This window comes from Hordeum vulgare, chromosome 2H (genome assembly GCF_904849725.1).
Source record: "Hordeum vulgare subsp. vulgare chromosome 2H, MorexV3_pseudomolecules_assembly, whole genome shotgun sequence".
Classification (NCBI taxonomy): domain Eukaryota; kingdom Viridiplantae; phylum Streptophyta; class Magnoliopsida; order Poales; family Poaceae; genus Hordeum; species Hordeum vulgare.
In genome coordinates this window covers 607,130,708-607,152,910 of record NC_058519.1, presented here as the reverse complement: position 1 = coordinate 607,152,910, position 22,203 = coordinate 607,130,708, and the positions used below count along the sequence as shown (strand labels likewise).

The 22,203-nt window shown below is 46.8% G+C and overlaps 3 protein-coding genes across 3 annotated transcripts; 2 read left to right on the top strand and 1 right to left on the bottom strand.

Annotated features, from left to right (window-relative positions):
• Positions 1 to 13,026: 13,026 nt before the first annotated feature.
• Positions 13,027 to 15,039, bottom strand: LOC123427724 (V-type proton ATPase subunit G1-like). The gene is made up of 4 exons (XM_045111841.1): positions 14,930 to 15,039; positions 14,105 to 14,199; positions 13,473 to 13,573; positions 13,027 to 13,382 (listed from the first exon to the last, which is right to left on the bottom strand). The coding sequence occupies exons 2-4, from the start codon at positions 14,190 to 14,192 to the stop codon at positions 13,239 to 13,241; spliced, it is 333 nt and encodes a 110-aa protein (XP_044967776.1). The 5' UTR covers positions 14,193 to 14,199; positions 14,930 to 15,039; the 3' UTR covers positions 13,027 to 13,238.
• A 274-nt stretch (positions 15,040 to 15,313) lies between these two features.
• On the top strand, positions 15,314 to 17,745 carry LOC123427723 (multiple organellar RNA editing factor 2, chloroplastic-like). The gene is made up of 4 exons (XM_045111840.1): positions 15,314 to 15,645; positions 15,747 to 15,844; positions 16,701 to 16,766; positions 17,302 to 17,745. Exons 1-4 carry the CDS (start codon positions 15,314 to 15,316, stop codon positions 17,451 to 17,453), a joined length of 648 nt encoding a protein of 215 aa, XP_044967775.1. The 3' UTR covers positions 17,454 to 17,745.
• A 1,108-nt stretch (positions 17,746 to 18,853) lies between these two features.
• On the top strand, positions 18,854 to 21,457 carry LOC123427722 (thylakoid lumenal 29 kDa protein, chloroplastic). The gene is made up of 11 exons (XM_045111839.1): positions 18,854 to 18,990; positions 19,084 to 19,203; positions 19,386 to 19,470; positions 19,576 to 19,610; positions 19,716 to 19,781; positions 19,888 to 19,928; positions 20,052 to 20,182; positions 20,441 to 20,547; positions 20,651 to 20,788; positions 20,904 to 21,038; positions 21,154 to 21,457. Exons 1-11 carry the CDS (start codon positions 18,910 to 18,912, stop codon positions 21,262 to 21,264), a joined length of 1,050 nt encoding a protein of 349 aa, XP_044967774.1. The 5' UTR covers positions 18,854 to 18,909; the 3' UTR covers positions 21,265 to 21,457.
• Positions 21,458 to 22,203: the final 746 nt, after the last annotated feature.

The window sequence follows — 22,203 nt, the reverse complement described above, 5'->3', positions numbered from 1 at the left end:
CGGGTCCCGACGACATTATACGACAGAGTCTTGGTGACAGATGTGTCTTAATGTACGAGCGCATGGCAGCGGTGCTGTTTAGTGTCGTGGCAGCTCCTCTGCGTGTACATGTGATGCACGTTTAGGGTGTGTTGGTCCGGATGTGTGATCCCGCTATGCCATGCGGACGGCACAGTGATGACCCCAGTTCTAGATGGTGGGGCATTTGTGTTGGAATTATGCCCTAGAGGCAATAATAAATGTATAGTTATTATTATAATTCCTGTATCAAGATAATAGTTTATTATCCATGCTATAATTGTATTGAATGAAGACTCATTTACATGTGTGGATACATAGACAAAACACCGTCCCTAGCATGCCTCTAGTTGGCTAGCCAGTTGATCGATGATAGTCAGTGTCTTCTGATTATGAACAAGGTGTTGTTGCTTGATAACTGGATCACGTCATTGGGAGAATCACGTGATGGACTAGACCCAAACTAATAGACGTAGCATGTTGATCGTGTCATTTTGTTGCTACTGTTTTCTGCGTGTCAAGTATTTATTCCTATGACCATGAGATCATATAACTCACTGACACCGGAGGAATGCTTTGTGTGTATCAAACGTCGCAACATAACTGGGTGACTATAAAGATGCTCTACAGGTATCTCCGAAGGTGGTAGTTGAGTTAGTATGGATCAAGACTGGGATTTGTCACTCCGTGTGACGGAGAGGTGTCTCAGGGCCCACTCGGTAATACAACATCACACACAAGCCTTGCAAGCAATGTAACTTAGTGTAAGTTGCGGGATCTTGTATTACGGAACGAGTAAAGAGACTTGCCGGTAAACGAGATTGAAATAGGTATGCGGATACTGACGATCGAATCTCGGGCAAGTAACATACCGAAGGACAAAGGGAATGACATACGGGATTATACGAATCCTTGGCACTGAGGTTCAAACGATAAGATCTTCGTAGAATATGCAGGATCCAATATGGGCATCCAGGTCCCGCTATTGGATATTGACCGAGGAGTCTCTCGGGTCATGTCTACATAGTTCTCGAACCCGCAGGGTCTGCACACTTAAGGTTCGACGTTGTTTTATGCGTATTTGAGTTATATGGTTGGTTACCGAATGTTGTTCGGAGTCCCGGATGAGATCACGGACGTCACGAGGGTTTCCGGAATGGTCCGGAAACGAAGATTGATATATAGGATGACCTCATTTGATTACCGGAAGGTTTTTCGGAGTTACCGGGAATGTACCGGGAATGACGAATGGGTTCCGGGGGTTCACCGGAGGGGGGCAACCCACTCCGGGGAAGCCCATAGGTATTTGGGGGGTCACACCAGCCCTTAGTGGGCTGGTGGGACAGCCCACCAAACCCCTATGCGCCAAGGAAGAAAAAATCAAAAGGAAAGAAAAAAAAAGGGGGGAAGTGGGAAAGGGGAAGGACTCCCTCCCACCAAACCAAGTAGGACTCGGTTTGGGGGGGGGGGGAGAGTCCTCCCCCCTGGCTCGGCCGACCCCTTGGGGTTCCCTTGGACCCCAAGGCAAGGTCCCCCTCCCTCCTCCTATATATATGGGGCTTTTAGGGCAGATTTGAGACGACTTTCTCACGGCTGCCCGACCACATACCTCCATAGTTTTTCCTCTAGATCGTGTTTCTGCGGAGCTCGGGCGGAGCCCTGCTGAGACAAGATCATCACCAACCTCCGGAGCGCCGTCACGCTGCCGGAGAACTCTTCTACCTCTCCGTCTCTCTTGCTGGATCAAGAAGGCCGAGATCATCGTCGAGCTGTACGTGTGCTGAACGCGGAGGTGCCGTCCGTTCGGTACTAGATCGTGGGACTGATCGCGGGATTGTTCGCGGGGCGGATCGAGGGACGTGAGGACGTTCCACTACATCAACCGCGATCTCTAATCGCTTCTGCTGTTCGATCTACAAGGGTACGTAGATCACTCATCCCCTCTCGTAGATGGACATCACCATGATAGGTCTTCGTGCGCGTAGGAAAATTTTTGTTTCCCATGCGACGTTCACCAACAGTGGCATCAGAGCTAGGTTCATGCGTAGATGTCTTCTCGAGTAGAACACAAAAGGTTTTGTGGGCGGTGATGTGCGTTTTGCTGCCCTCCTTAGTCTTTTCTTGATTCCGCGGTATTGTTGGATTGAAGCGGCTTGGACCGACATTACTCGTACGCTTACGAGAGACTGGTTTCATCGTTACGAGTAACCCCCTTTGCTCAAAGATGACTGGCAAGTGACGGTTTCTCCAACTTTAGTTGAATCGGATTTGACCAAGGAGGTCCTTGGATGAGGTTAAATAGCAACTCATATATCTCCGTTGTGGTGTTTGCGTAAGTAAGATGCGATCCTACTAGATACCCTTGGTCACCACGTAAAACATGCAACAACAAAATTAGAGGACGTCTAACTTGTTTTTGCAGGGTATGATTGTGATGTGATATGGCCAATGATGTGATGTGATATATTGGATGTATGAGATGATCATGTTGTAATAGAAATATCGACTTGCACGTCGATGGTACGGCAACCGGCAGGAGCCATAGGGTTGTCTTTATACTAACATATGTGCTTGCAGATGCGTTTACTATTTTGCTAGGATGTAGCTTTAGTAGTGATAGCATAAGTAGCACGACAACCCCGATGGCGACACATTGATGGAGATCATGATGATGGAGATCATGGTGTGGCGCCGGTGACAAGAAGATCGTGCCGGTGCTTTGGTGATGGAGATCAAGAAGCACGTGATAATGGACATATCATGTCACTTATGAATTGCATGTGATGTTAATCCTTTTATGCATCTTATTTTGCTTAGAACGACGGTAGCATTATGAGGTGATCTCTCACTAAAATTTCAAGACGAAATTGTGTTCTCCCCGACTGTGCACCGTTGCTACAGTTCGTCGTTTCGAGACACCACGTGATGATCGGGTGTGATAGACTCAACGTTCACATACAACGGGTGCAAAACAGTTGCGCACGCGGAACACTCGGGTTAAGCTTGACGAGCCTAGCATGTGCAGACATGGCCTCGGAACACATGAGACCGAAAGGTCGATCATGAATCATATAGTTGATATGATTAGCATAGGGATGCTTACCACTGAAACTACTCTCGACTCACGTGATGATCGGACTTGGGATAGTGTAAGTGGATCATGAACCACTCAAATGACTAGAGAGATGTACTTTTTGAGTGGGAGTTTAGCATATAATTTGATTAAAGTTGAACTCTAATTATCTTGAACATAGTCTAAGTCCACTTTGTATATATTTGTGTTGTAGATCATGGCTCACGCTAGTGTCATCCTCAATTTTAATACGTTCCTAGAGAAAGCTAAGTTGAAAGATGATGGAAGCAACTTTGTAGACTGGGCTCGTAATCTTAAGCTAATCTTACAAGCTGGAAAGAAGGATTATGTCCTTAATGCTGCGCTAGGAGATGAACCACCCGCTACGGCTGATCAGGATGTTAAGAACGCTTGGCTAGCACGTAAGGAGGACTACTCAATAGTTCAATGTGCAGTCTTGTATGGCTTAGAACCGGGACTTCAACGTCGCTTTGAGCGTCATGGAGCATTTGAGATGTTCCAGGAGTTGAAGTTTATCTTTCAGAAGAACGCCCGGATCGAGAGGTATGAGACCTCCGATAAATTCTATGCTTGCAAGATGGAGGAAAGCTCATCTGTCAGTGAACATGTGCTCAAGATGTCTGGGTACTCAAACCGTCTAGCTGAACTAGGGATTGAACTCCCGCAAGAAGCTATCACTGACAGAATCCTCCAATCACTGCCGCCAAGCTATAAAGGCTTTGTGTTGAACTACAACATGCAAGGGATGAACAAGTCTCCCGGCGAGTTGTTTGCGATGCTGAAAGTCGCAGAGTCTGAACTCCGTAAAGAGCATCAAGTGTTGATGGTGAGCAAGACCACTAGTTTCAAGAGAAACGGCAAAGGCAAGAAGGGCAATTCGAAGAAGAGCGGCAAGCCTGTTGCCAATCCGCCGAAGAAACCCAAGGCTGGACCTAAGCCTGAAACAGAGTGCTTCTATTGCAAGGGTATGGGTCACTCGAAGCGCAATTGCCCCAAGTATTTGGCAGATAAGAAGGCGGGCAAAGAAAAATCAGGTATATTTGATATACATGTTATTGATGTGTACTTAACCGGCTCTCGTAGTAGTGCCTGGGTATTCGATACCGGTTCTGTTGCTCACATTTGCAACTCGAAACAGGAACTGCGGAATAGACGGAGGCTGGCGAAAGACGAAGTGACGATGCGCGTAGGAAACGGTTCCAAGGTTGATGCAATCGCCGTCGGCACCGTGTCACTTCAACTACCATCGGGATTAGTGATGAACTTAAATCATTGTTATTTAGTGCCTGCGTTGAGCATGAACATTATATCTGGATCTTGTTTATTGCGAGACGGTTACTCTTTTAAGTCTGAGAATAATGGTTGTTCTATTTCTATGAGTAACATCTTTTATGGTCATGCACCGAATGTGAGAGGATTGTTCATATTGAATCTTGATAGAGATACGCATATACATAACATTGAGGCCAAAAGAGTTAGAGTAAACAATGATAGCACCATATTTTTGTGGCACTGCCGCTTGGGTCATATTGGTGTAAAGCGCATGAAGAAACTCCATGCTGATGGACTTTTGGAGTCACTTGACTTTGATTCACTTGACACGTGCGAACCATGCCTCATGGGCAAGATGACTAAAACTCCGTTCTCCGGAACAATGGAGCGTGCAAGTGACTTGTTGGAAATCATACATACCGATGTGTGTGGTCCAATGAGCGTGGAGGCACGCGGCGGATATCGTTATTTTCTCACCTTCACTGACGATCTAAGTAGATATGGTTATGTCTACTTGATGAAGCACAAGTCTGAAACGTTTGAAAAGTTCAAGCAATTTCAGAGTGAAGTGGAAAATCATCGTAACAAGAAGATCAAGTTCCTACGGTCTGATCGTGGGGGTGAGTATCTGAGTTTCGAGTTTGGTACTCACTTAAGACAATGTGGAATTGTTTCGCAGTTAACACCGCCTGGAACACCACAGCGTAATGGTGTGTCCGAACGTCGTAATCGTACTTTATTAGAAATGGTGCGATCTATGATGTCTCTTACTGATTTGCCGTTATCGTTTTGGGGTTATGCATTAGAAACAGCTGCATTCACTTTAAATAGGGCACCATCGAAATCCGTTGAGACGACACCATACGAACTGTGGTGTGGCAAAAGGCCAAAGTTGTCGTTTCTTAAAGTTTGGGGATGTGATGCTTATGTCAAAAAGCTTCAGCCTGAAAAGCTGGAACCCAAAGCGGAAAAATGCGTCTTCATAGGTTACCCAAAAGAGACAGTTGGGTACACCTTCTATCTCAAATCCGAGGGCAAAGTGTTTGTTGCTAAGAACGGAACTTTTCTCGAGAAGGAGTTTCTCTCGAGAGAATTGAGTGGGAGGAAGATAGAACTTGACGAGGTTGTCGAACCTCTCATCCCTCTGGATGGTGGCGCAGGGCAAGGGGAAACCTCTGTCATTGCAACACCGGTTGAGGAGGAAGTTAATGATGATGATCATGAAACTCCAGTTCAAGTTTCTGTTGAACCACGCAGGTCGACGAGATCACGCGCTGCTCCAGAGTGGTACGGTAATCCCGTCTTATCAATCATGTTGTTGGACAACAATGAACCTGCAAATTATGAAGAAGCAATGGTGGGCCCAGATTCCAACAAATGGCTAGAAGCCATGAAATCCGAGATAGGATCCATGTATGAGAACAAAGTGTGGACTTTGGAGATGCTGCCTGAGGGCCGCAAGGCTATTCAGAACAAATGGATCTTTAAGAAGAAGACGGACGCTGACGGTAATGTGACCGTTTATAAAGCTCGACTTGTGGCAAAGGGTTTTTCACAAGTTCCAGGAATTGACTACGATGAGACTTTCTCTCCCGTAGCGATGCTTAAGTCCGTCAGAATCATGTTAGCAATAGCTGCATTTTTCGATTATGAAATCTGGCAGATGGATGTCAAAACGGCGTTCCTTAACGGTTTCCTTAAGGAAGAGTTGTATATGATGCAACCCGAAGGTTTTGTCGATCCTAAAAATGCTGACAAAGTGTGCAAGCTCCAGCGATCCATTTATGGACTGGTGCAAGCATCTCGGAGTTGGAACAAACGCTTTGATGGGGTGATCAAAGCATTTGGGTTTATACAAGTGGTTGGAGAATCTTGTATTTACAAGAAAGTGAGTGGGAGCTCTGTGGCGTTTCTAATACTATATGTGGATGACATATTACTGATTGGAAACAACGTAGAGCTTTTGGAGAGCATAAAAGGTTACTTGAATAAAAGTTTCTCTATGAAGGACCTAGGAGAAGCTGCTTACATTCTAGGCATTAAGATCTATAGGGATAGATCAAAACGCCTGATAGGACTTTCACAAAGCACATACCTTGATAAAGTTTTGAAGAGGTTCAAAATGGAACAGTCCAAGAAAGGGTTCTTGCCAGTGTTACAAGGTACGAGATTGAGTAAGACTCAGTGCCCAGCAACTGATGAAGATAGAGAGCATATGCGCTCCGTCCCCTATGCTTCAGCCATAGGTTCTATCATGTATGCGATGCTGTGCACTAGACCGGATGTTAGCCTGACCATAAGTATGGCAGGTAGGTTCCAGAGTAATCCAGGAGTGGATCACTGGACGGCGGTCAAGAATATCCTGAAGTACCTGAAAAGGACTAAGGAGATGTTTCTCGTGTATGGAGGTGACGAAGAGCTCGCCGTAAAAGGTTACGTCGATGCAAGCTTTGACACAGATCCGGATGACTCTAAGTCGCAGACCGGATACATATTTATTCTTAATGGGGGTGCAGTAAGCTGGTGCAGTTCCAAGCAAAGCGTCGTAGCAAATTCTACATGTGAAGCAGAGTACATGGCTGCCTCGGAGGCGGCTAAGGAGGGTGCCTGGATGAAGCAGTTCATGACGGATCTTGGAGTGGTGCCAAGTGCACTGGATCCAATAACCTTGTTCTGTGACAACACTGGTGCCATTGCCCTGGCAGAGGAACCAAGGTTTCACAAGAAGACCAGACACATCAAACGACGCTTCAACCTCATCCGCGACTACGTCGAGGAGGAGGACGTAAATATATGCAAAGTGCACACGGATCTGAATGTAGCAGACCCGCTGACTAAACCTCTTCCACGGCCAAAACATGATCGACACCAGAACTGTATGGGTGTTAGATTTATTACAATGTAATTCACATGGTGATGTGAGGGCTAGATTATTGACTCTAGTGCAAGTGGGAGACTGTTGGAATTATGCCCTAGAGGCAATAATAAATGTATAGTTATTATTATAATTCCTGTATCAAGATAATAGTTTATTATCCATGCTATAATTGTATTGAATGAAGACTCATTTACATGTGTGGATACATAGACAAAACACCGTCCCTAGCATGCCTCTAGTTGGCTAGCCAGTTGATCGATGATAGTCAGTGTCTTCTGATTATGAACAAGGTGTTGTTGCTTGATAACTGGATCACGTCATTGGGAGAATCACGTGATGGACTAGACCCAAACTAATAGACGTAGCATGTTGATCGTGTCATTTTGTTGCTACTGTTTTCTGCGTGTCAAGTATTTATTCCTATGACCATGAGATCATATAACTCACTGACACCGGAGGAATGCTTTGTGTGTATCAAACGTCGCAACGTAACTGGGTGACTATAAAGATGCTCTACAGGTATCTCCGAAGGTGGTAGTTGAGTTAGTATGGATCAAGACTGGGATTTGTCACTCCGTGTGACGGAGAGGTGTCTCAGGGCCCACTCGGTAATACAACATCACACACAAGCCTTGCAAGCAATGTAACTTAGTGTAAGTTGCGGGATCTTGTATTACGGAACGAGTAAAGAGACTTGCCGGTAAACGAGATTGAAATAGGTATGCGGATACTGACGATCGAATCTCGGGCAAGTAACATACCGAAGGACAAAGGGAATGCCATACGGGATTATACGAATCCTTGGCACTGAGGTTCAAACGATAAGATCTTCGTAGAATATGTAGGATCCAATATGGGCATCCAGGTCCCGCTATTGGATATTGACCGAGGAGTCTCTCGGGTCATGTCTACATAGTTCTCGAACCCGCAGGGTCTGCACACTTAAGGTTCGACGTTGTTTTATGCGTATTTGAGTTATATGGTTGGTTACCGAATGTTGTTCGGAGTCCCGGATGAGATCACGGACGTCACGAGGGTTTCCGGAATGGTCCGGAAACGAAGATTGATATATAGGATGACCTCATTTGATTACCGGAAGGTTTTTCGGAGTTACCGGGAATGTACCGGGAATGACGAATGGGTTCCGGGGGTTCACCGGAGGGGGGCAACCCACTCCGGGGAAGCCCATAGGTATTTGGGGGGTCACACCAGCCCTTAGTGGGCTGGTGGGACAGCCCACCAAACCCCTATGCGCCAAGGAAGAAAAAATCAAAAGGAAAGAAAAAAAAGGGGGAAGTGGGAAAGGGGAAGGACTCCCTCCCACCAAACCAAGTAGGACTCGGTTTGGGGGGGGGAGAGTCCTCCCCCCTGGCTCGGCCGACCCCTTGGGGTTCCCTTGGACCCCAAGGCAAGGTCCCCCTCCCTCCTCCTATATATATGGGGCTTTTAGGGCAGATTTGAGACGACTTTCTCACGGCTGCCCGACCACATACCTCCATAGTTTTTTCTCTAGATCGTGTTTCTGCGGAGCTCGGGCGGAGCCCTGCTGAGACAAGATCATAACCAACCTCCGGAGCGCCGTCACGCTGCCGGAGAACTCTTCTACCTCTCCGTCTCTCTTGCTGGATCAAGAAGGCCGAGATCATCGTCGAGCTGTACGTGTGCTGAACGCGGAGGTGCCGTCCGTTCGGTACTAGATCGTGGGACTAATCGCGGGATTGTTCGCGGGGCGGATCGAGGGACGTGAGGACGTTCCACTACATCAACCGCGATCTCTAATCGCTTCTGCTGTTCGATCTACAAGGGTACGTAGATCACTCATCCCCTCTCGTAGATGGACATCACCATGATAGGTCTTCGTGCGCGTAGGAAAATTTTTGTTTCCCATGCGACGTTCACCAACAGTGGCATCAGAGCTAGGTTCATGCGTAGATGTCTTCTCGAGTAGAACACAAAAGGTTTTGTGGGCGGTGATGTGCGTTTTGCTGCCCTCCTTAGTCTTTTCTTGATTCCGCGGTATTGTTGGATTGAAGCGGCTTGGACCGACATTACTCGTACGCTTACGAGAGACTGGTTTCATCGTTACGAGTAACCCCCTTTGCTCAAAGATGACTGGCAAGTGACGGTTTCTCCAACTTTAGTTGAATCGGATTTGACCAAGGAGGTCCTTGGATGAGGTTAAATAGCAACTCATATATCTCCGTTGTGGTGTTTGCGTAAGTAAGATGCGATCCTACTAGATACCCTTGGTCACCACGTAAAACATGCAACAACAAAATTAGAGGACGTCTAACTTGTTTTTGCAGGGTATGATTGTGATGTGATATGGCCAATGATGTGATGTGATATATTGGATGTATGAGATGATCATGTTGTAATAGAAATATCGACTTGCACGTCGATGGTACGGCAACCGGCAGGAGCCATAGGGTTGTCTTTATACTAACATATGTGCTTGCAGATGCGTTTACTATTTTGCTAGGATGTAGCTTTAGTAGTGATAGCATAAGTAGCACGACAACCCCGATGGCGACACATTGATGGAGATCATGGTGTGGCGCCGGTGACAAGAAGATCGTGCCGGTGCTTTGGTGATGGAGATCAAGAAGCACGTGATAATGGCCATATCATGTCACTTATGAATTGCATGTGATGTTAATCCTTTTATGCACCTTATTTTGCTTAGAACGACGGTAGCATTATGAGGTGATCTCTCACTAAAATTTCAAGACGAAATTGTGTTCTCCCCGACTGTGCACCGTTGCTACAGTTCGTCGTTTCGAGACACCACGTGATGATCGGGTGTGATAGACTCAACGTTCACATACAACGGGTGCAAAACAGTTGCGCACGCGGAACACTCGGGTTAAGCTTGACGAGCCTAGCATGTGCAGACATGGCCTCGAAACACATGAGACCGAAAGGTCGATCATGAATCATATAGTTGATATGAATCATATAGTTGATATGAATCACTTCCTTCCTTAGCTGTCTTTCAGGATTTAGCGACTTCCACCAGTCCGCTAGCTTAGAGCCTACTTGCGACATCCAGTCTGGCTTGGCCCAGTTATCGGTGATTGCCGCCCGTACCTGCCTGGCTAGGACGCAACCAAGCGTTATATGACTGATGGTTTCCTACTCTTGGTCGCAGAACAGAACGGGCACGCGGACGGATGAGTCAACAGCCGCCTCTGGAGTCAATCAGCCGTCCAACATCAATTCCTTGTCGCGAGCCATGCAAAGAACTTAAAGGATCCCGGTGCATGCGATTTCCAAATTTGGTCTGCTGCGGCGGCCTTGACCTTTCCAGCGAAGAAGGCCAAGTAGGCCGATTTGGCGGAGAAGTTGCTATTACTCTCCCAGAGCCATGCGATCTTGTCTTCCGAGCCTGCCATGGTCATGTCGTAATGGAAAAGGGGTTGCCCGGTTCATTATGGTCATGTCGTAATGGGTGACTGCAACATGATTCGTGTTGTGATCATCCAATGGTTGGATAGAAAAATATAATGACGCGCAACCCAGTTGTGGCAATCGGCACGCAGCAAGGTTCATAAATTTCAGGGCCCCTCTTATGATTTACGAAGACTTGCGTGGGATGCATAGAAATTTTGAGCGAGGTGCACCTGCTCGTAGATCAATTGACGGACTTGAGGCCAACAACTTGTGATAGACCGCTTTTTAGAACTTCTATATTATTTAGGTATAACTAGCAAAAAAACTCGTGCGTTGCAACGGAAGAGAAAATAACACACGCTTTGAACGCAATATATTTTCACATGGCATCATATTTGTGTTGTCGACGATGGCCTCAGTGCTCACACAACGAACACGTGTTTGAATGTACAATCACTCGGAATAAGATGAGAAATATGTTGTTTCTCCCCGCGAGATTTTCCAAAGGTGTGCATGTGTGGTTAACGATGTTTTCTTTCCTCTCAATTTGGTTTTAATTTAATGGATATTTATTGCAATTCGTATGGTCGCCGGAAAGAGAGGAAAAAAATGGACCGTGCACTACAGATTAAGTTTGCACCAAAAATAATATTTAAGAAGTATTCAACAGCTAAAGATAACATCTTATTTAGATTCTACACATTTTTTCAATCAAATTTCATATATAACATGTTAAAATCGGAGTTACGGTTTAAAAGATATGGATAATTTTGTTTTAGATAAAATATGGATTGATTAACTAAAAAGTCAGGGTTTTTTGTTAAAACAAAAAAACGTTTCGACTGACTTACATAGGGACGACGGGTTGATTACCTAAAACATCAGGTATTTTTATGAAAAATGCAAAAAAAAAAGGTTCAGCTGTGACTAAAAGATGGACCGCGGGTTGATTATCTAAAATTGTGAGGATTTTTCTGCAAAATGATAAAAAAAACGGTTCGTTCTGACTTAAAATCGGACCGTGGGTTAATTACCTGAAACTGCGAGGGCTTTTCTGCAAAATGACCGATGACGGACGTTATTAGGAGAGAAAAGGCATGCCAAACAACTGAAACCAATAAAACAAAGGGATGCGTTGTCAGAACAGCACCAGCTTGCCGAAGTTCACCATGGATTTATTTAAAACTTATTTACTCCTATGATTGATATATGGAAAAGGTTCTCAATCAGCCGGCTGATTTCAGCGTATGCATCAGCCGCCTGCAGCATCGTCCGATCGTGGCACGATTTCCCCTTATCTTCTCCCACCATTCCCACCTTATCTTCTCCACCGTGGCTGCGCAGGAGCTTCATCTTGGCTGCAATGGAGCCCGCCGTGGCTGCGCGGGAGCTTCGTCGGAACGTCGTCGTGGCTGCATCGGAGCTTCGCCTGAACGCCGTCGCGGCTGTAATGGAGTCCGTCGTGGCTGCATCGGAGCTTCGCCGGAACGCCGCCGTGACTGCAATGGAGCCCACCGTGGCTGCGCAAGAGCTTCGTCGGAACGTCGTCGTGGCTGCATCGGAGCTTCGCCTGAACGCCGTCGCGGCTGCAATGGAGTCCGTCGTGGCTGCAGCGGAGCTTCGCCGGAACGCCGCCGTGACTGCAATGGAGCCTGTCGTGGCTGCAATGGTGCGCGGTTGGAGCACCACCAAGGCTGTAATGGAGCTCAGCCGGAGTTGCCATGGAGTTTTGCCGAAGCCGGCATGACTGCAATGGAGCGCGGTTGGAGCACCACCAAGGCTGTAATGGAGCTCAGCCGGAGTTGCCATGGAGTTTTGCCGAAGTCGTCGACGTTGCATTGGAACTCCGACAGTTGCGATGAAGCTTCATCAGACTCGTCGACGCTGCATTGGAGCTCCGCCAGTGCTGCAATGGAGCTTGGTCGGAGCGTCGGTTTTGCTTTGAAGCTTCACCGAAGCTGCAATGGTGCTCGCCAGACTTAGACGCACTCAGTGCCGCAATGGAGCTGATACGGCCATCAACACACTAATCCAAAGGCTGATTAGGCGGCGGACGATTTCTTAGAAAAATCATCCGGCTGATTCATAGCAGCCCCCCTTGATATATAAGATTAAAACACTACCAATGAACTTTGGCAGATCCAATAGCCTATAGCTGCATTACGATTTGAATCAGGATGCGTTTCCTGCATCCAACAACTTTCCAGCGTCTAAAATTCATGCATTGAAAAGCTTTCAAGCATCTAAAGCACCCCATTGAAAAGCTTGCCAAAGTTCACCATGGATTTAAAACTTATTTACTCTTATGAATGATACATCTCACATAAAAAATACATATACTGGTAGCCATACAAGGGAGAGACAAAAAGGGTTTAAATCGACAAAATTTACGAACTAATCACCAAAGGTTTAGCAAGTAGTATCAGACATGGCTGCTGCTCAACTGTAGCAGCTTATTTCCAAGACAAAGAACAAGGAATTACAGCTGGAAGTGGCAAAAGCCATTTCTTATAACACCTCCCAAAGAAATAAACAGATAGTACAAAGTTGTCATCATAATATGCAGGGCCGACTCATCAACCTTTAGTTCTTCACAGTGGTGACGTGCCTCAGAAGCATCTGAATCACCTCTGGGGAGATGTTTGCTGCCTGCTGCTTGAGCTGTTCAATTTTTACGTTTGTCTCTTGCTCAAGGCGTTTGACATTTGCACCAGAGTCACCGCTGGTCTGGAAGTGGAAATGACAAGAATATAAATGATCAGAAACTTTATAAACAAACAGATTGAATGGGCCGATGCACTATACAAGTGTACATACCTCGGTGAGCTTTCTCTGGAAATCAGCCTCCATCTGCGCACGGTACTCAGCTATCTCTCTCTCCGCCTCTTCTTTTGCTTTCCTAAGCCTTGCCGTTTTAGCTGCCAAAGACATCACATTTCAGTTCATACACAAAAGTAGATACAAAGTACTTTAATTTCAGCTTCAAACTGACCAACAATATTGATTGAAGTTACAGATTTTGCCAATTTAACAACGCAATGAAAACACTTCACTTCCTATCAAGATATTCCTACCCGACAACAGAATTAGATGACACGGTCTATCAAGCAAGGAAGGCAATATTACCAGGCAAAGATGTTACAGAGTGCTAACAACTATGCTCTGCGCTATAAACCAGATGATGACTTTGTAACAACTAACAATGGAACAACATGTATCACAACTCTAAAGTGTATTTGAGTTAGTATGGCAGGCAAGACATAGCAAATACATTAGAAAATGACCTACAACGTGACAAATCCTACATTAGTCGGTAAACACATCGAAATATAGAAAATCCATTGTGGCAAACAGAGCAGACCCACACAAACGGTCAATTCACAATGTTATCACTCCACAATGTTATGCTCAATACATAATTAATCAAGCCAAAAATAAGAGAACATTACCAGCCCTGGCAGCATTTACAATTTGCTGAGCATCTTGCTCTGCAGCAAGCAATTGCTGGATTCCACTTGGGCGCCTGCTTGCGTCCATGTTTGGGCTGCGGAATGAAGAAAAATAATCAGTGAAATGCAATCGGTATGCGATATTGTTAATTGGGAGATCTAAAACATAGAATGTCGCATAACATCCCAAAACTCGTACTCCACACGGTTTTACAGACAAATATCAGATAATGTCAGATACGTGACTACCTGCAGTTTTACAGACAAATATAGCTGGAATCAAAATCCCACAAATCTGCTGCTCCAGAGAATACCAAATATTAACAGTACCTCCACACGGTTGAGCTACAAAGCTGCCACAGAAGTAGTATTTCGCTTCAAGGACCCAGCAATTGCCTGATTCCAGGACCCAGCTACCTTGGAATAGCAAGCTAATCGGGTTAATTTACCATACGCACCAACAAGCACTAGAGAATAGTTGGATCTACCCAGGCAGTTCTACACAAGCTTACACGCGAGCTAGATGCCCACACATTACGGACCCCTACCCCAAACTGCAAATCCAGATCAGATCAGCTAAGATCCAGCAACAGAGGCCAGCTACTTCATAAACCGGCGATCCCCGAACCCCTTTGCTTATCCCCAATCTACCGGATCATCAAACAAACAGCGCCCAAATTGCATAGTCGGAACGAACAGGATCGAATCGACGAAACGGCCGAGCATCAAGCGCGGCCGGTTCCGGCCCAGATCCGCCCAGATCGACGCGACGGGAACAGAAATCAGCGGAGAATCCCGCTGCGGGGAGGCGGATCGAGCTCGTACCTGACGGAGAGAGGCGACTCGAATCACGTGGAAGACGAGAAGGATCCGTGGGGAAAAGCTAATCCTCTGCTGCTCCTCTCGCCGTCGTGGCCCCGACCTTTCAAGCCTCTCTATTTATTACTACCGCACAATTGTATCGTTGTCTTCTGCCATACCGGGCCGGGCCGGGCCGGGCCTGCCGTTTTCAGTCCAGTTTATGCTCTGGATCCACTCGCTTACGAATACGGCCCGTTAGCACCAAGGCCCAGAGGCGCGGGCAGCAAATAATAATATCTCTTCTCTTCTGCGTGACCCCTGCTCCCAAACCCCCCAATCAAAACCCCATCCATTCCGGCTCCCACCTCCTCCCTCCTCCTCCGCTCGTCTCCTTTCGCCGCTCCCGCCATGGCCACCGCAGCGCGCGCCGTCGCCGCCGCCGCGCGCCCGGCGCGCCCGGTGCTCCTTTCGCGGCGCCTCCCGTGCCCGTCCGCCCGCCCCGCGCGGCGGCCTCGGGTCGGCCGCGCCGTCCGCTGCATGGCGCGGCGGCCCGACGCCTCGTACTCGCCGCTGCGGCCGGGGCAGGGCGGGGACCGCGCGCCCACGGAGATGGCGCCGCTCTTCCCCGGCTGCGACTACGAGCACTGGCTCATCGTCATGGACAAGCCCGGCGGCGAGGGCGCCACCAAGCAGCAGATGATCGACTGCTACATCCAGACCCTCGCCAAGGTCGTGGGGAGGTAATCCGCGCGCGCTTGGCTCGAATCGATATCCCTAACCATGGGTGCTTTGCGGGACGAGGCTAATTCTGGTTTTGGTTTTCTGTTGGCCGCCGGTGTAGCGAGGAGGAGGCGAAGAAGAGGATGTACAACGTGTCCTGTGAGCGCTACTTTGGGTTTGGGTGCGAGATTGACGAGGAAACCTCCAACAAGCTGGAAGGTACAGCACTGTGAAATGCTTACTTGCTTCCATGTTTTATTAAACACACATTGCGATAATTGGATTTGGATACCAGCATAGGGTTCAGTTTCCAATTGATACAGTCATCTGTCAGTGTTCAGTTCTGTGGTTGAGTAACATGATTTTAACACATCCTTTTGCTAACTGCGGGTCAAAACATTTCAAGTGCAAATTGTGTGAATGCCAATTGCCAAGGTCCAAGGATTACATAATACCGAGAAAAGGGCAAATTGTAACATGCTCATGCCCGTCACATATTAGTAGAGACTGAATTGTGTTGCACAATTGCAATCTGTCATCCTCTGGTGATGGATTTAATATATTGGTTGATGGACATTGTTAGTTGTATATCTCTCTTGGGTTGTATGGTATGCTACTATACTTTTGCCTTTGTTGGTGTGTATCAGGGATTTGATTTCTTGATATCTTGATTCTAGAAGGTTTATTATGTGAAATGTGTTGTAACAGCCTTATGTTTGGCATATACTCCCTCCGTTCCTAAATATAAGTCTTTAAAGAGGTTTCATTAGTGGACTACATACGGATGTATATAGACATACTTTAGATTGTAGATTCACTTATTTTGCTCCGTATGTAGACTCCTAGTGAAATATCTTAAAAGACTTATATTTAGGAACGGAGGGAGTACTTGTTTGTCGAATGTTCAGTGGCTAATCTGAAGAGAAAATTTGCTATTGAGTACAGCTTCAGTGTTATGGTATTTATATACTTATCTGCATATGTAGATTTGCTTAATGTCAGTAGCTAATATTCAGTCATATTTTGCTGTTGGATATCTGCTGGTGTCATAACAGTTTGTGTTTTCAATATACAGGCCTCCCGGGTGTTCTTTTTGTGCTTCCAGATTCCTATGTTGATGCTGAGAACAAGGACTATGGTGGTAAGCTTATTGCTTATGTGTTCTCTATTCCATTGTTTTGTTGAAATTTTAGAATTTGACGCTAGCTGTTGGTAAGCCATACTTCATGATTTTTCTTAAAGTAGAATTGGTTAATCAGATTTGTGATACCTGATTCCAAGTGAGTATCCTCTTCCAGTTATGCTTATCGACTTGATTCAACTTAATGAACCACTATCAGTTCTGTGCAATTGATATTTTAGCTGCACAGTTTGATCCAATATAGTTACTACATGAATGAAGAAACCCTATTTAGGAGTAGATGTGCATCAATTATAAGTTGGTGTTAAGGTTGTAGTTCTCAAATGATCCTTTTGGAAAGATTGATCTTTCAATCTATCTTTTCAACGATTTTATCATTGGACTGTGCACATGCCTCCTGAACCGTTACTTGTACAACTGTAATTGCGCTCCTTTCAGACCTGAACTAGGAGTATATACTTCCCCCGTTCATACTTATGTTCTCCATCAAGAACAATTTTGTCCTGGATTCTCATCATGCTACCCTTTGTTGCAGCCGAGTTATTTGTGAACGGAGAAATCGTCCAGCGATCACCTGAAAGGCAGAGAAGGGTGGAGCCGGTGCCTCAGAGAGCTCAAGATAGACCGCGTTACAGCGACCGGACTCGCTATGTGAAGCGGAGGGAGAACCAGGCCTACCAACGGTGACATGCCCCTGTCGGTCTACGGGGTCTACCGCAAGCACCCCATTGCTATCGCTCTTGCCCTAGATATAGCAACTGCTCCACGCCCGAAATGCCCCTCGGCGTCTTTGCTGCATTGTAGCCTCCATGCCTGGGCGTTTATTTTCTTCATGAACCGTAGGTTAAGAACTGCATGTACTACTTGTAAGTGACTTTGTTCCGTTGTTTTGGTAACGGTATCTTGGTTTGCGGCGGAAAGGAAAAAAAAAGTTCATGTGTTTGGAGCTGTGGGAGACTGTTTCCACTCGTGATGAACTCTCTCTGTTCCAGCTCCATTAGTCCCCTGCAAGTTACCTGGCGTAGGTAGAGCTCACCGTTTCTCTAGACGAGAGTCGAGTAGCAGCAGGGAGCCCATTTTCAGAAACCATCCATCTCTGTGTTCTCGAGCCATGATGCCAATGACCGTGGTAAGAGCGTCTCTAGCAGACCTCGTATAATGTCTTGACCCGTAAAATAACCATTAAAATACAGGTCCGCACGAAAAAAGTTGCCCGATCAGACCCTACAAATACGTTGGACCCGTAAATATTTTTGCGGGACACGGTAAAAAGCTCCTCTCGATATGTAAAAACACATTTTTTGTGTCTGTTCTACGGTGTCCTGTATCGAGAGAAAGCAGTTGGCGGGAGCCCAACTGCCACGGAAACTTCCTTGTCCGCCGTCTACGTCCACCGTACGCAGCCCCGAACGTCGGCTGCCCGTCCCCGGACGTCGCCCCGTCCGGCGTCCTGGCCGGATTCGGCATCGACGGCGAAAGTTAGCTAGCTAACTCCGGGCTTCTGGATGGGCGGGGACAAAGCTAGCTCCTGGATGGATTTATAGACGGAGGAGCTAGCTCCTGGATGGATTCGTGGACGGAGGAGCTAGGTAGCTCCTTGATGGATTCGTGGACGAAGGTAGCCCCTGGATGGATTCGTGGACGGAGGAGCTAGTTAGCTCCTGGATGGATTCAGGGATCGGCGACTACGTATTTAGGAACGAATTTAGTTGACCATGGGTACGGGCGAGAGGAAGAGGAAAATGTGGGGAAATAATATAAACGAAAATTCGATTTACAGTTTTAATTTTTCCGTCGTAGCTCGAGTCGATCCGTAAAAGGACATCTTCTGTGAATATTCTTTACTGGTTTATTTTATAGGGTCTAACTCTATTCTCGATCGCACGGATCCGTAAAACCGTTTTTCACGAACTGTCAACGCGTTTTACAAGTCAGGTCTGCCAGACATGCTCTATGCGTTTTACCGGTGAACGTGCGGTGGCGGTGGAGACAGGGAGAATGCACGTGGAGGCCCGTGATTGGCCGCCTTATCCGCCGAATCCTCCCGCTGCATGCCGAGCGCACAACACGCGCGCCAGCCAGCCAGCAAGCCAGCCCAGTGACCGTGCGAGCGCTCAGGTCGAGGTCGAACCGGGGTGAGGAAATGGCGGGCGCGACCTTCCTCTCCGCTCCCGCGCTGCTCGGCCTCCCTTCCGTCTCGTCGCCGGCGCGCAGGCACGCGCACGTACGTATGCTTCCAGATTCCGACTCCGAGTTTCCTCCCAGGCTCTGAATCTGATGCGGGTTAACAGGAACGTCTCTCGCTTTCTCCGTGCAGGTTCAGGTGTGCTGCCAGGCCAAAGCCGGCGGCTCCGAGGATGCCGCCGCTTGCCAAGAGGCTCCCCGGTTCCACAGAAGGGATCTGATCGGCGGCTGCTTCGGCGCCGCCGTTGGCTTGGTATGTATGTTCCGCTTCCACTGTATATGCAGTAGTCCTGTGTTTTCTCGTTTTCAGCTGGGACTGCTAAACAGATGCAGCATGAATGCATGATGGATTAATGCTGATAATCAACATGCCGCCTCCAATCCAAGGCTCTATCCATCGTAATTACGGTTGGTTGTTTACATGCCGTGTGTCAGGAAATCGCCGAGGCCTCGACGAGGTCCACGGGAGTGGCTGCTGCGGCTGACCTGATCGAACGCCGGCAGCGCTCCGAGTTCCAGTGTAGGTCGCCTCGGCTCCTTCCTTTCGCTTCAAAATGCTGGTAGTGCCAGTATATGCTTCTTGATTACCTTTCGCGTTGATGCGCTCTGTTGTTTCTTTCTTCAGCAAGCATCAAAAGCACCCTCACAGCAGCCATAGAGGTGAGATATACTGCACATTATATACGTTACACTCAAAATCTCAAATACGGTACAATCGTTACCCATTTCAGCTTTTGTCGTCTGAAACTTGGAAGTCTTCTGCAGGCAAAGCCGGAGCTCGTCCCATCTTTGTTGACCTTGGCACTGAATGATGCTATGACATATGACAAGGTCTGCTCTCTAAATGGCTGCCTGTTATTATTTACCAGCTGGTTGACCCTCATACACATGGAAATAACCAGTGGTACTACTGGCTGTTAACTGAACTCTTCTGCAGGCAACAAAGACAGGAGGCCCAAATGGATCCATCAGGCTAAGGTAGTAGCTACCACCTTCTGTCTCTACAGCTTTGTGGTTATGTTACAGTTATGCCCTGCAGGTGACTGCCTAACAAAGTGTTCGGCCTTGTTGTTTGATCAATGTTTTGTTAAACAAATAAAGTGCAGAAATAAGCAGACCTGAAAACAGTGGCCTTTCTGCTGCCTTGGATCTGCTAGTAGAAGCAAAGAAAGAGATTGATTCCTACTCCAAGGGAGGCCCCATTTCATTTGCAGATTTGGTCCAAATAGGAGGTATGCTAACTACTCCATCCGTTCACTTTTGCAAGACGTTTTAGACACCAAAACAGCTCAATTTCACCTGTTTAAAAAAGTGAACAGAGGGAGTAGCATAATTTGATTAGCAATATGATCTTTGTGTTTTTTTTGAATAAAAGGGGTTTCCCCTGCTCCACTTTATTGAATGAAGCAACAAAGTCATCAGGTTTTACATGATCTTTGTGTTTGCTGCGCCAGAGTTGTATACTCAAATCAACTTTTTACCTGCAACAGCATCACAGGCACTTAAGAAAACGTTCCTTGATGCGGCCATTGCCAAGACCGGTGGGAACCAAGAGAAGGGAAGGACCCTGTACTCGGCATACGGTTCAAGTGGGCAGGTATTCATTCTCTACGCCAGACGGGAGTCTGTCTGTTAATTTCCTTTTTCTGTAAATATAGGCCTAGGTTGCTAATATACAAGTTGATACACATTCATTGTAGTGGGGTTTCTTCGACAAAATATTCGGGCGAGATGATGTGCAAGAGCCTGATCCGGAGGGCAGGGTGCCACAGTGGAGCACCGCTTCCGTGCAGGAAATGAAGGACAAGTTCATCTCCGTTGGTCTCGGTCCTCGTCAGGTCACCTCTACTCATTGATCGTTTCATAGCTTCTTCTTGTATATATCACTTTTTTCTATTGGACTACAAAAGCTGCGATTTCACTCTAACCAATGACAGGAGAATTGTACTGCAGGTTGCTGTGATGTCGGCCTTCTTCGGACCTGACCAAGCTGCCACAGAGGCGAAACTGATCGTTGATCCGGACTGCCGTCCGTGGGTCGAGAAGTACCAACGCAGTCGTGAGACAGTCTCCCGGACCGACTACGAGGTAAGGGATTTAATCGACATGTTCAAAAGCTGCCAATGCCAATGCTGCAGGGCATATAGTTCTGAAATCCTCACCTCTGGTTTTTAACCTCTGCTTCTGAATGTATATATCGCAGGTAGATCTGATAACCACGGTCACCAAGTTGAGCTACCTGGGCCAGAAGATAAACTACGAGGCCTACACATACCCCAAGCAAAAGATTAACTTGGGTAACCTGAAGCTGTGATTGATGATTGCTCTGGGTGTTTCTGTGAGCAATGGCGTCATTCGAGAATTGAGAGCTCCATCCATCTGGTACTGTTGGGTGTCTACGGGGAGCAGGTTTCATTTGGGAGGAGAGATTCATGTTTTGGCTGTGTCTTTGTGTATTTTTAGAAAAAGAAATAGAAATATATATATTGCCTCTGGCCTCAGTATCATGGATGCACCCAGGTATTAGAGCATCTCCAATAGCAGCCCTAAAATAGGTTACCAAAAAAGATTGGAGTAAAAAAATTGGGCACCAAAAAGTGCCTTTTTTGGCACGAGAAAGTGCCGTCTCCAACAACTTGAAACATCCAAAACTGAACCTATCATCATCTCTGAACCTAATTGTCGGAACAGAATTTTATCGTCGAAACATCCAAAACTCAAACTACGCGGAAGGATTATTAAAAAAACTACCACATTTGGGGCTTTGGTCCCACAGAGCTTCCACTTTTATCCCGTCAATAAAAGACTACCAGTTTCATCAAATTTTGTGGCAAAAAACTACCATTTCCGGATAGCCCTAGACCGACAAAGCCACCCGCAGACGCTCCGCTGGTAAAGCTGCTTCAACCCGCCCGTGGCCGAGGAACGCAGGGGGGGGGGGGGGGGGGGGGGAGTGGGCGAATCCGTGTGGAAATAGCTAGAAGCGTCGTACCGGTTAGGGCGACGGTTTCATGTTTATAAAGCCAGGTGCAACCCTGAGATATGCATACAAGTAGTTTGAATACAAGGAGATAGAGATAGAACTATTCGGTTTAAACTACATTTAAACTAGAGATAACTCCTAACCGAATATCTATCCTAACATGATACACAAGTATTCTATCTACACATAATATCTCAATTGGTTTAACATCCTCTCCCAATCACAACTTGGTCAAGTTGAGATTACGTTTAAACTCCTAAAAACTGCGAG